Here is a 12,620-nt window from a genome sequence, read left to right as displayed (position 1 = left end):
GGTCAGGGTTGGCTGGAGAAGGACCCAGGGCTGTGTGAGTCCAGAGGGAGGAACAGCTCTGCTTTGGGGTCAGGAATGGCTTTCTGGAGGAGGGGTCATTTGAGGTGGGTTTTCAGGGATAGATAGGAGTTTCCCAGGCATATTCATTTAACAAACCCTTCCTAATTCCCCATCTCTGCCTAGTCTTGTGTTAGCTCTGGGGATCCAGGGAAACAGAATGAACACAGATGAGCATAAAATGAGGCCTAAAGTGCTCAGAGCCATCAACAGAGAACAAGCCTTAGGAGTAGGGAATTGGGTGTGTCTGTGTTCTTTCTGCATCACACAGGAAATTCAAGCCCCCGGAGTGTCTGAGAAGGGTGAACATACTTTCAGCTTCTGATCTCTGCTCAGTCTATAGGGGAGCAGACAGTACTCCAGACACAGCTGCCTTCAGAGGGTGGGATGTTCCTGGATCATGGGACAAACATTCAAGGGTACACTTTAGATAGCGCCCTCAGGGTGGGTCTGCCAGAGTAGAGGTCTAAAAGATGAGAAGGTGCCAGCCATGAAAGGATCTGGGGGGAGAGCAGTGCGGGCAGAGGAAACAGCACATGCAAAGACCTGGAGGTGGAGTAGCAAGGAAGCCAGGGTGGCTGGAGTGAGGTGCCAGGGTGTGTGAGGACCCTGCGGGCCACTGGATTTTTTTCTGAGTATCACAGGGAGCATGAGATCCGCCCCCCTTTACGAAGACCATGAGCTGCTCCAGAAGTCCTGCCCGGGCCACACTGGGTGGCGGAAGCTGCCTTTGATGAAGGGAGAAAGTGATAAAGTCAGGGTTGGGTTCTGCCTGGGTCACCAGACGCCCTGGCCTCACCCTTCTCAGGGCTGGGGGTCAGTGGAGTGGGAGGAGGGCTTGGGTCACCGTCTGGCCATTGTGCAATAAGCAGGCTTGTGGCTTCCTCTGACTCATCACGAGGGTTTAGGATGGATCGAGTTGCTGCTGGGGTGCGGGGTAAACGGGGGTGAGTAAGGCGAGCACTGGCCCCTCACCTCTGCCCTGTGGGCATGCTCTCTTGCTGTGGCCCCTGCTACCCCCCAAATCTTTTCTCCTCCATCTTTCTGTGCAGAAACCGGCTTAGTGCAGCCTTATGTAAGTGATCAGGGTAACCAGCATTTTTTGAGCACTTATTATGAGCCAGGCACTTGACATATATTAACCTCATTTAAATTTGACAAAACCTGGTGTAGAGAAGGAAGCCGACCTCTGCTGTCAGGCCTGAGTTCCAGTCCTGGCTCTGGCACTTAACTTGTTATGGGCAGCTGCCGTCCCTGCTCTCTGTCACTATTTCCTCTCCAATCTCACAGGATGGTGGCAGGGACTAAAAGTCACATAAATAGAATGTCCAGTCCCTTACCTGACTCCCAGAAGCTTCAGTCTCCGTGCCAGGGAGAGAAGATGGACTTCAAATCGACTTCAGCAAAAAAGAGAATGAATTATTGGCTCATATAACTGAAAAGGGAGGAGTGTCTAGCTTCAGGTATGGCTGGATGCAGGAATGCTGAGAGTGTCTCTGCCTACATTTGGTTCTGTTTTCCTTTGTGTGGGTTTACTCTCAGGCCACCTCTCTCTCTCTCTCTTTTTTTTTTTTTTTGTCTGCGCGCACTGTGTGACTTCTGGGACAGTTCCCTAACCAGGGGTTGAACCTAGGCCACGGCAGCGAAAGCACAGAATCCTAACCACTATACCACCAGGGAATTCCCCAGGCCACCTCTCTTCAAGTGGTGACCTCTGGCTCTGCAAACCTGTGTTATCCTTCAAATCAGCCACCCAAACAAAGAGGGTGCTTCTCTTTCCCATGCTTCAAACAAAAATTCCAGACTTGCATCTCATTGGGCAAACTGGGTCACATGCCTGCCCTGACCCAATCGTGCCGGTCAGAGCAATGGCTCTGCTGATTGGCCAAGCCTTCCAATTTGAAGGGGAGACTTTGTGGGGAGAGCGAGTGGTGAGACCAGCTCTACCACAAACCAGGGACTGAAAGTTGGAAAGGGTTCCCTGAAAGGTAGTTGGTTGTTGACACCCCAGATAGGGGGCAGATACTTGCTAGGCAAAAAGGCTAGAAGTCCAAGAAAGTGCTCAAAACCATATGAACAAGAAGGATAAAATAGAGCACTGGCAGTGCCCAGGACACTCCAAATTAAAATCTATGTATGTGTATGTATTTAATGTGGACTTTTCATTAAACTGTTGTAAAATGTAAATAAAAGCATGTTTGGAAAATGTTGGTGTCCCCCTATGATCTCCATCAGTGTCCCCTCCAGCCATCCCTTGCCCTGGTAAAAAAGTGTGCTTGTTGTGCAATTAGAGATGCCCCCAATTCCCCTGGCTGCCCCTCCTGGCTTCTGCCCTGCCCATGCCCCGAAATCCCTGGAGCCTCCTGAATACAAACTTTTGACATTGGTGGTTGGGGATCCCTCTGTCTGGGGAGGGACAACTAGATGTCAGAATCCCTCTTGCCTCCCTAGGTCACCTGCCCCCCCACCTCATCACTGGGGAGACTCTGCTGTCCCTTTCACTGCTGGGTCTGCGTGGGATTTCTAGACCTGTCCTTTAGCACCCCATGGCAAAGCTGGCTTCCTTGAGCAAAACTGGACTGGAGGAATTCACAGAGAGGAGGCTGAAGCTCTGTAGTTCCAGTTCTCCGAGCTTAAGGATCCAGAAAATAGGAACTGTATAGGGAATAGGAACAGGGAAAGAAAGGTGTTAAGGACGACACTGGGATTTTGGGCTGGGGACTGATCGCACCCCCAAAACCATGTTGGCCATAGGAGCCTCCCTTCCTAACATCACTCTCCTCCTGGCCCATCACTGGTTTTATTTTCCACATCACATTTCTCTCCATCTGAAAAGTTCTCGGGTCATTTGTTGGTGGGTTATGTTCCATCCCCCCGCCCCGACTGTGCATCCCATGAAGGCAGGGACCACGTCTGCTTGCTCACGCCGTTCCCCCAGTACGCTTGGCACACATAGGCGCTCTATAAATGAATGAATGCATGCATGGATGAGCAACGCCCTGAACTGGTCTCTAAGCTGAACTGGTCCGAGCCCAGGCTCAGCCTCGAGTGCTACCTGTCCTTGGGATGGGTGCTGGCTCCATCTTGGTGACCTGGAAGGGTTTGCGTCCAGGAGTCTCTCTCTTGGGAGCTCCAGCGCCCCAGCCTGTCCCTTGCCGAACAGCCAGGCGGCCGCTGTCCAGCGGGCCAGGAGGCGGCTCACTGCGACTGCGCCGAAATCTCCACCCTCCCTCTCCCACCTCCCCTTCTGGCCTCTGAGCGCGCCGCCGAGGCGCGCGCATGCGCTGTCGCCCCCGCGCCGCGCGCCACTCTTGTGCGCATGTGCCGCTCTCACTACAGCCGGCGCGCCTGCGCACTGCCCGCCGCCCGCGGGTCCGGCCGGCGCTTGCGTGGTGGCACCGGCGAGTGGGGGGGGGCGAGGAGGTGGAGGAGGAGGAGGAGGAGGAGGAGGAGGAGGCGGCGAGAAGATGGCGACTTCGAACAATCCGCGGAAATTCAGCGAGAAGATCGCTCTGCACAACCAGAAGCAAGCGGAGGAGACGGCGGCTTTCGAGGAGGTCATGAAGGACCTGAGCCTGACGCGGGCCGCGCGGGTAAGGGGGCTGCCCGCGCCGACCCCTCTGGGCCGGAGAGGGAGGCAGGGGGCGCGTGTCTGGCGCGTGCACGGGGTGGGGGGCGCGCGGCGGGGGCGGGACTTGGCTCGGCCCAAGGGGACAGGTGTCCCCACGCCCCGGGCGTCGTGGGCGGGACAGGTGCCCCCACATCATCGATACCTGAAGGGGTGAAGGTGTCCCTACATCATTGCTATCTGAAGTGGGGGACAGGTGTCATTACATCATTGTTACCTGTAGGGGCAGGGGTCTCTACATCATTACTACATGGAGGGAACAGGTGCCATTACATCATTGGTACCTGAGAGGGGAAAGGTGTCCCCACACTGCTACCTGAGGAGGATAGGTGCCTTTATATCACTGCTACCTAGGGCAGTGATACTGAGGTGTGTGAACTGGGTGCTGCTTGCAAGCATCACTGTTACCTGGGGAGGGGGGATAGGTGCTCCTATATCATTGGTACCTGAGGGGGACAGCTGCCCCCACACCATTGCTACCTGAAGGAACAGGTGTCTCTCCATCATTGTCACCTGTGCACTCACTGCCTGAGTGTTGGGGGAAGGACAGGTACCCCCACTTGCAGAGTTGAGATGGGATAGGTATCTCTCCCTTTTGGATACCTGAGGGAAAGGTCTGGCCTCCGCTCTGGGGACCTGGGCGGGATCAGGAAGGCAGATTGGGCTGTCTTGGAGCTTGAAGTGTAGACAGCTGCCCCTTCCCCATGCAGCCCATATGGTGGGGACCAGGTGATGTTCCTCCCACTAGGACAAGGTACAGCTGGCCACAGATGGCCCCTGGCCCCTCAGGACCAGGATGGAGGGACAGTTCTTCAGATGGCTGGGTGCTTTTGGTGTGCAGGGGCAGGCCCGGTTACCTGCTAACCTCACCTGGGAAGCCGCTGTAGGCCTGGAGCAGGGGCTTGGTTGTGGCTGGGGTCGGGGGTCCTGGCTCTTCTTCTGGGCCCCAGTTCTCTGGCGACCACCGTGAGGTGCCAAGCTCCTTGGGTCTCGGTGTCCTCCCTTGTGGAGCGTGTCTAACAAGCCCTTACTTGTGGGTCAGGGAGGGGAGCATGCTTAGCACAGGTGGCAGTAAATCTCTGCTTCCATCCTGCAGAGCGATGGGACCCCTGTGCTGTACCCTGGGGCCTCGGGGAGGGGTTGAGTGGGAGCTGCAGACACCCACCTCGCTGGTTTCTGGATTTGGCGTCCGATCTGACTGTCCTAGGCAGATCTACCTCCCATGTTGTGAGCCTCAGTTTCTGATTCCTCAGGTGGGCTTTTGGTGTGACATTTTTTAATTAGTTGCTTGTTTCTCTTTGAGATCATGACCTTAAGACTAGAATGTGTGTCTTCATTTCCATGCATTTGTTCAGCTGTATCAGTTGGGTGCTCACTGTCGGCCAGGTGCTGCTTATCCCTGCTCCAGCAGCTTGCGGCCTCGCTCAGGATGTGGTTGGTGAATGAATGAATGAATGGTAGCTTGAGTGTTGCCCATACGTCAGGGCTTCTGAGTGCAGGAGTGTCCACTTCATCTTGTCTCCAGCATGTAGCGTGTGCTAGCATGCAGTAGGTGTCAAATGTATGTGGTATGACAAGAAGAAGGGGTCACACTGGCTCATGACAGTTCTTCATGATCGGAGGCCTGGTTTCTGCTTTAGGGTTGGAAATGAATTATTGGTTTTTTTTGTTTGTTTGTTTTTGAATTGTTGTTGGAAAGATATCTTTAAAATAACAACTTTATTGAGATAGTACCATATAATTCACTTGTTTAAAGTGTACAATTCAGTGGTTTTTAGTACATTTACAGAGTTGTGCAACCATCACCACTGTCTAATTCCAGAATGTTTTCATCATTCCTCAAAAGAAACTCCACACCCATTAGCAATCACTTCTCCTTTGCCCCTCCCCCCAGCCCCTGACAGCCGCCAATTTTTCTGTCTTTATGGATTTACCTGTTCTGGACAGTTCATATAAATGGAATCATACAAGATGTGGCCTTTTGTGTCTGGCTTCTTTCGCTCAGCCTAATGTTTTCAAGGTTCATCTACATTGTAGCGTGTATCAGGAGGCTTCTTTCCTTTATATGGCTGAGTAGTATTCCTTTGTATGGCTGGACCACATTTGCTTATCCATTCATTGGTTGATGGATGTAGAAAAGATTTTTAAGATTCGCAGACAGCAGTTCTCTTGGCCCCTGGTAACCGTTTCCCATCTCTTTCCTCCCTCTCCCTGTTGCCTTCCTTTACTTCGGGAGTTGGGGAGGTAGGGTGGGCTTGGGCCCTGGGCGGAGGTGCGCTTATACTAGATTTTTACAGACAGAGCAGTGTTATCTATTGGGGGTGATTCTGTCCTCAGGGGACATTTGGCAAGGACATTTTTGGTTGTCTCGACTAGCGGAAGGGCTGCTACTGGCATCTAGTGAGTAGAGAGCAGGGATGCTGCTCAACACCCCACGGTGCATAGACGGCTCCCACCATAGACAGTGATCCGGCCCCAGGTGTCAGCAGTGTCAAGGCCGAGAAACCTTCAGTTTGAAGGAAACATTGTGTGGGCAGGGGTGCGAGCTTTGCACCCGGGCAGATCGTTCAAAACTCCGCACCCACCAGTACGGCTGTGCCACTGTGGGCAGGCTGATGGCTTTGGCTGCACCTGAGACCAGGATGGGCAAGCTCTTTCCTAGCCTATTCCGGCTATTGCACGTGGCACGTGGTACATCAGCAGTGTCTGGTGCAGGTGAGTGAACCCGCCTGATGCAGGGTCCCCTCCTGCTCACCCTCCCGTGGCTGCAGCCTTCCGCGCTGCCTCCGCCTGCGGTAGACACCAGGGTTTCACCTGAGAACAGGTGGGACGTGGCCCAGTTGGTCCCTGCTCTTCTCAGGGGAATTCCACAGGTCAGCATGCCCACTCCTGGAGCGAGCGCGGACACTCGTGTCGATGTGTGTCTGCTCGCGGTCCTCGGTCGTGATGGGTGCACCCGCGGTGCCTTCCCTTGTGAAGGTCAGCAGGTGTTGAGCCTGATGAGTAGATCCATGCTGTCACATCACCCAGGGGCAGGTACCCCAAGGGCTAGTTCGGGTGGGGGATGGGGTGTGACGTCCACTTTCGGGTCGCAGAGTAGAGAGGTGAGTGCACGAATGTTCCTTTCTCGTCCTCAGACTTGGGCAGCCTGATGTGCAGAGAGGGCTGTGGTGCTCTGCTGTGTGACTTCGGGCAGGTTTCTTAACCTCTCTGGGCCTCAGAATCCTGATCTGTGAGCAAGGGTAGCTTGCTTATTCCACAAAATGACATTTTTATTTGCCCAGCACGTCCCAGGGACTGTATTAGGTACTGGGGAGCCAGCAGCATATGAGGCATGTGAGGACCATGCTCTTGGGGAGCCGGCATGGTTTTAGCGGGGACAGGAGAGAATTGCTACAGATAAATGAGGCAGATGCTCTCAGAGAGAAGAAGCAAAGCAATGTGCTAGGACTGGCTAGGGCGGGAGGCTGACGCCTGGACAGTGAGACAGAGGCCCCCCCCCACCCCATGCCAGGGAAGGGTGTCCCTTGTGAGGGAGGCAGGTGCAGAGGCCCCAAGGTGGGAAGGGCTTGGCGAGGTTGGGGCTGGCATATTGAGAGAGAGAGAGGAGAGATGCGGCTGGCCCCTGAGGGAGGGGCCCTGGGGGGTTTGTGATGGTCAGTGGTCTGATCCTTTGCTTGTTTTTGTAATAGCTTTATTGAGATATCATTCCCAATACATTCAAACCACTCATTTAAAGTGTACTGGGACTTCCCTGGTGGCACAGTGGTTAAGAATCCGCCTGCCAATGTAGGGGACAGCCCTGGCCCCAGCAAGATCCCACATGCCGCGGAGCAACTAAGTCTGTGCGCCACAACTACTGAGCATGCACTCTAGAGCCCGCGAGCCACAACTACTGAGCCCACGCACCACAACTACTGAAGCCCGTGTGCCTAGAGCCCGTGCTCCGCAACAAGAGAAGCCAGCGCACCTCAATGAAGAGTAGCCCCCACTCACCGCAACTAGAGAGAAAGCCTGCATGCAGCAACGAAGACCCAACGCAGCCAAAAAAAAAAAAGTGTACCATCTAGGGACTTCCCTGGTGGTCCAGTGGTTAAGACTCTGAGTTTCCACTGCAGGGGGCACAGGTTCAATCCCTGGTCGGGGAACTAAGATCCCGCAAGCCGTGCGGCACGGCCAATAAAAATAAATAAAGTGTACCATCCAGTGGTTTTTAGCATATTCACAGAGTTGTGCAACCATCACCAGTCAATTTTAGAACATTTCCATCACCCCAGAAGGAAACCCCGTCCCCTTAGCAGTCACTCCCCATTCCCCCTCCCACACTCCTGGCAACCACTAATCTACTTTCTGTCCCTGTGGATTTGCCTGTTCTGGACATTTCATATAAATGGAATCATATAACACGTAGCTTTTTATGTCTGACTTTTTTTACTCAGCGTGATGTTTCCGAGGTTCATCCATATCGTAGGGTGTATCAGTCCTTCCTTTCTTTATTAAGAATTGTGGTAAAATATACAAAACATACAGTTTACCACCTTTTTTTTTTTAACATTTATGTATTTTATTTATTTTGGCTGTGCCAGGTCTTAGATGCGGCACTCAGTATCTTCGTTGCGACATGTGGGATCTTTAGTTGCGGCATGCGGACTTCTTAGTTGCGGCATGCGGGATCTAATTCCCTGACCAGGGATCAAACCCAGGCCCCCTGCATTGGGAGCTCAGAGTCTTACCCTGGACCACCAGGGAAGTCCCTAATTTACCATCCTAACCATTGATAAGTGTACAGATCAGTGGTATTAAGTACTTTTACAGTGTCGTGTAGCCACCACTGTCCATTACTTCATTACTCTTTAAGGCTGAATAATACTCCATCGTGTGGATACATTGCATTTCGCGTATCCATTTGTTCATCTGTGGACACTCGGGTTGTTTCCACCTTTTTGGCTGCTATGAATAGTGCTGCCGTGGACGTTTGTGTCCAAGCGCTTGTGTGGATGCAGGTCTTCCTTTCCCTTGGGTGTATATGCCGAGGAGTGGAATTGCTGGTAACTCTCAAATGGTAACTCTCCCATTTAATCATTCAAGGACGCTTCGTGTCTTACAAAGATGGCTGTGAGCTGAGTGGGCAACGGGGTGAGAAGGGAAGCAGGCAGATGGTGCGAGGCCGCTGTAGCATCCCGGTTGGGGAATGGAGAAGGTGGCTTGAGCAGGGAGGTGGCCGTGGCAGTGACCAGAGCGGTGGATTTTGGTGATATTTTGGCAGCAGAGGTGACTGGACGTGTGGGTGGATCGGATGTGGGAGGTGAGGGGAAGAGATGGGGGCGTGTCACCCACTTGCCAGGGGCTCAGGGCACAGGAGGCTGTGCCTGTAACTGATCACTGAGCATCCCAGGGAGCAGCACCTGGGCCAGAAAAAGGCCGTGTGCAAAGCAGTCCACGGTGGCCCAGCCAGGGCTGCCGGCTCTGGCTGCGCTGAAGGAGGGTGTTCTCCCGACCCTACCCTGTGACGGGGGTGGCTCTGCACAGGCTGTTGGAAAACAGGCCTCTGGGCCGCAGGCACCGCGCAGCGGGGGCTCGGGTTAGCTGAGCGTGGAGGCCGCCCCCAGTCCTGGCCTCCATCCTGGGCTTTGGCACCGTTTGCCTCTGTGCCGGCTGCTTCAAGTGTCTGGTACCATCTGCAGCCTTGACACACACACAGGCACGCGGACTCGCCGAGCTGCTCTGTTGAGAGGATGGGGTACACCGTACCCCACCTCCAGAAAGCCCCAGCAGTCTCAGTGCTCTCCAGCTTGTGATCTGTCACACCCAATAATAGGTTGAATGGGGGCCCCGGAGAAGATGTGCCCACATCCTGACTCCCAGAACCTGTGACTCTGACCTTATTTGGAAAAAAGGTCTCCGCAGATGTGAGTAGGGTAAGGATCTCAAGATGAGGTTGTCCTGGATTTAGGGTGGTCAGATGACTGGCGTCCTCACGAAAAGAGAAGACCCGGACTCACATATGAGAGGCCGTGTATGACGGAGGCAGAGATTGGAGTGTTGCAGCCACGAGCCAGGGATGCGTGGAGCCCCCAGAAGCTGGAAGAGGCAAGGGAGGATCCTCCCCTAGGGCCTCCAGAGGGAATGTGGCCCTGCCGACACCTCGATTTTAGATGTCTGGCCCCCCGAGCTGTGCAAAAATAAATTTGTGTTGTTTTATGCACCCCCCCTCCCCCACTTTGGTGGTCATTTGTGATGGCAGCCCCGGGACACTCTCCCCTGGGCTGAGACAGAGCCTGCAGAGTCCAAGTACCATGCGGAACCCGCTTCGGGGCGGTGGGCCTGAGGGTTGTCTGCAGATGTGCACATCTGGCCTTCTCTGGCAGGTCATGTTCCCCTCGAGGCCTTGAGTGGACCCGTCACACACCCATTGTCAGGAACTAGGTAGGGACTCTCGCTCTGTACTGGGCCTGGTGGTGATGGTGAACAAGCCTGAGAAACAGCAGCTAGAGCAAGGGCCCTGGGGCAGGAGGGGGCATCTTGTTGTCAGGAGCTGACCCAGAGTATGGTCACAGTGGGGTGGGGGGTAAAGTTTGTCCTTTGCACTCTCGGGTCCTGCTCCCTGCTGGGCACCGTGTGGCTTTCACTCAACCCCATTCTTGTTGCTCAGCCCCTCCCCCACCGGAGAGGAGGTGTCGTCTTTGCCATTGTGCCGATGGGGAAGCGGAGGCCCAGAGCCGCATCCCAGCTGGGAAGAGGCAGAACTGACGTTCAGCTCTGGGATGAGCACACGCGCTGTGTCCGAAACAAGGAAGTAAGAACACAAACTAGAACCTTCAGTAGCTCGCCAGAGCCTGCTTGGCCTCACGGGGGCCTTGGTTTTTCCGAACCGTGACTCAGTTTCTCCAACCACGCCCCTGTTTCTCCCATGACTTGGGTCCTGGACTCCATATTTCCTGTCGCTAATTGTCCTCGTCTTGGAGGCGGCAGCCTTGGGACACCATCACACACACCTTTGTGCATGGCCCATGGCTCTTTTCCCCATAAAAGCCATGGTCTAGATCAGGCTGGGTGCTGAAGTCTCTGTGGCTGGCACGGGACACGCTTCTTGGTTAACTGGTCCAGTTGTCATTTGGAAAGAGGCTTTCTTGGAGAGCCCTGGTTCTGTTCCCACAGGGAACTGCTGCGTGGCCCTGCCAGCCTGGGGTCCTGTGTAGAGAACCCTCCTAAAGCTCATGGCCAGCCCGGGCCTCAGAACCATGCTGAGTGACCTTTTTTTGAAAAAAGCCTTTAAAAAATTGACATGAAATTCACATAAAATGAACCATTTTAATACACATTTCGGTGGCATTTAGCACATTCACAGTGTTGTACAACCATCACCTCTGTCTAGTTCCAGAACATTTCCGTCACCCCAGAAGGAAATCCCATCCCCATTAGCAGTCACTCCCTATCCTCCCCTCCCCCATCTCCTGGCAACCACTAATCTACTTTCTGTCTCTATGGATTGGCGTGTCTGGACATTTCATGTAAATGGGTCCATACAACATGTGACCTTTTGTGTTTGGCTTCTTTCACTCAGCATGATGTTTGTGAGGTTCATCCACTTTGTAGCATGTGTCAGAGTGTCATTCCTTTTTGTGGCCAAATAATATTCCGTTGTGTGGATGGACCACATTTAGTTTATCTGTTACCTGTTGACGGGTATATGGCCTGTTTCCACTTTCTCACTGTCATGAATGGTGCTGCTGTGAACATGTGTGTGCAGGTGTTTGCACAAGCCCCTGTTTTCACCTTGTGGGCACATGCCCGGGAGTGGAATTGCCGGGCATATTGATTCACTAGGTGGTGGCCGGTGCTCAGGGTGTGCGGTGCTGGGGCCCACCCGCTCTGGGGAATCCAGGGGGGCTTCCTGGACCTGCAGTAGGTGTGGAACCAGGGGTGTCTATGGCTGGGTGAGGGGAGGGTGTCACTGGCTGAGGGACAGGCATGGAAGCTGAGGGCTTAGTTCCGAGGCCGCCTTCTCATTTCCTTGACTGTGACCCACTGTTAGATATTTGTGTTTCGTGACATAACAGCAGCCACCAAGAAACATACAATTGAAACAGTTTTCTCCAAGGAGTCCAGCCCTCCCTGTGTGTGTGCAAAGTTGATGTAATTGGTTCCCTTCTGTTTATTATAAAATGCCAGGGACCCACTGAGTTGGTTTCATAACCCAGTAATCCAGGGCTCAGTAAGCTACACCTGTTTTTTGTAAATAAAGTTTTATTAGAACACAGCCACGCCCATTCATTTATGCCTTGTCTGTGGCAGTTGAGTCATTGCCACAGAGATCTGATGGCATAAAGAGGTGGAGATATCTACCATCTGGCTCTTTACAGGAGTTTGCTGGCCCTGGGCCAATGGCTGTCACCCACAGTTTGAGCCCCACTGACCAAGAGCAACAAGGAAGGTTGGGAGGATGGTGGGCATTGGTTTTGTCACTCTTGAGGGTCTCTGAACCACCTCGGAACTAAAGGATGCAGACTCTGGGCTCCCCCAAGATCCTGCTTCTGGAGGTCTGGGTGGGGACCTGAGTTCTGAGTGGGGATCTGAGGACCCTGCCATGTGGGCCTTGCTGGGAGGCCCGGACACCGGGGTCACCAGGGCTGTGGCCAGGTGGAGGGATAGGGTTGGCCTCCGTCAGAGGGGTAAGCGGGCTGTCTGGCCCTTGGTTGGTGGCCTGGTGGTCATTGTTGGTCCGTACCACCAGGGTGGGTTCTGCTGTCCCTGTCCCCAATGCTGGCCCAGGGGCACAGTGCCAGGTGACTCTTGGCCATGCAGTGGGCCTTCTGGTCCTGCTCGGGGTTACTTAGGTTACTCTGGGTCAGAATTGGGCTGTTGTGGGCGTCCCGAAGGCTGAGTGCTGGGCCTCCTCTGCCGCTCTCGGCGCCAGGAGCTTCTGGTTTCAGCT

At 54.0% G+C, this 12,620-nt stretch overlaps 1 protein-coding gene across 8 annotated transcripts in view; it reads left to right on the top strand.

Annotated features, from left to right (window-relative positions):
* The first annotated feature begins 3,494 nt into the window (after positions 1–3,494).
* CRTC1 (CREB regulated transcription coactivator 1) overlaps positions 3,495–12,620 on the top strand; it is a 79,255-nt gene continuing 70,129 nt past the window's right edge. For all 8 annotated transcript variants that reach the window (XM_057540571.1, XM_057540568.1, XM_057540567.1 and 5 more), the window contains exon 1: positions 3,495–3,650. In XM_057540571.1, coding sequence (XP_057396554.1) covers positions 3,525–3,650 — 126 coding nt within the window. In that variant the 5' untranslated portion in view covers positions 3,495–3,524. The remainder of the gene's footprint in view (positions 3,651–12,620) is intronic.

The sequence above is a fragment of the Balaenoptera acutorostrata genome, chromosome 2, assembly GCF_949987535.1.
Source record: "Balaenoptera acutorostrata chromosome 2, mBalAcu1.1, whole genome shotgun sequence".
Lineage (NCBI taxonomy): Eukaryota > Metazoa > Chordata > Mammalia > Artiodactyla > Balaenopteridae > Balaenoptera > Balaenoptera acutorostrata.
The sequence above is the reverse complement of the archived record's forward strand: the minus strand, read 5'-3'. Positions and strand labels throughout refer to the sequence as shown.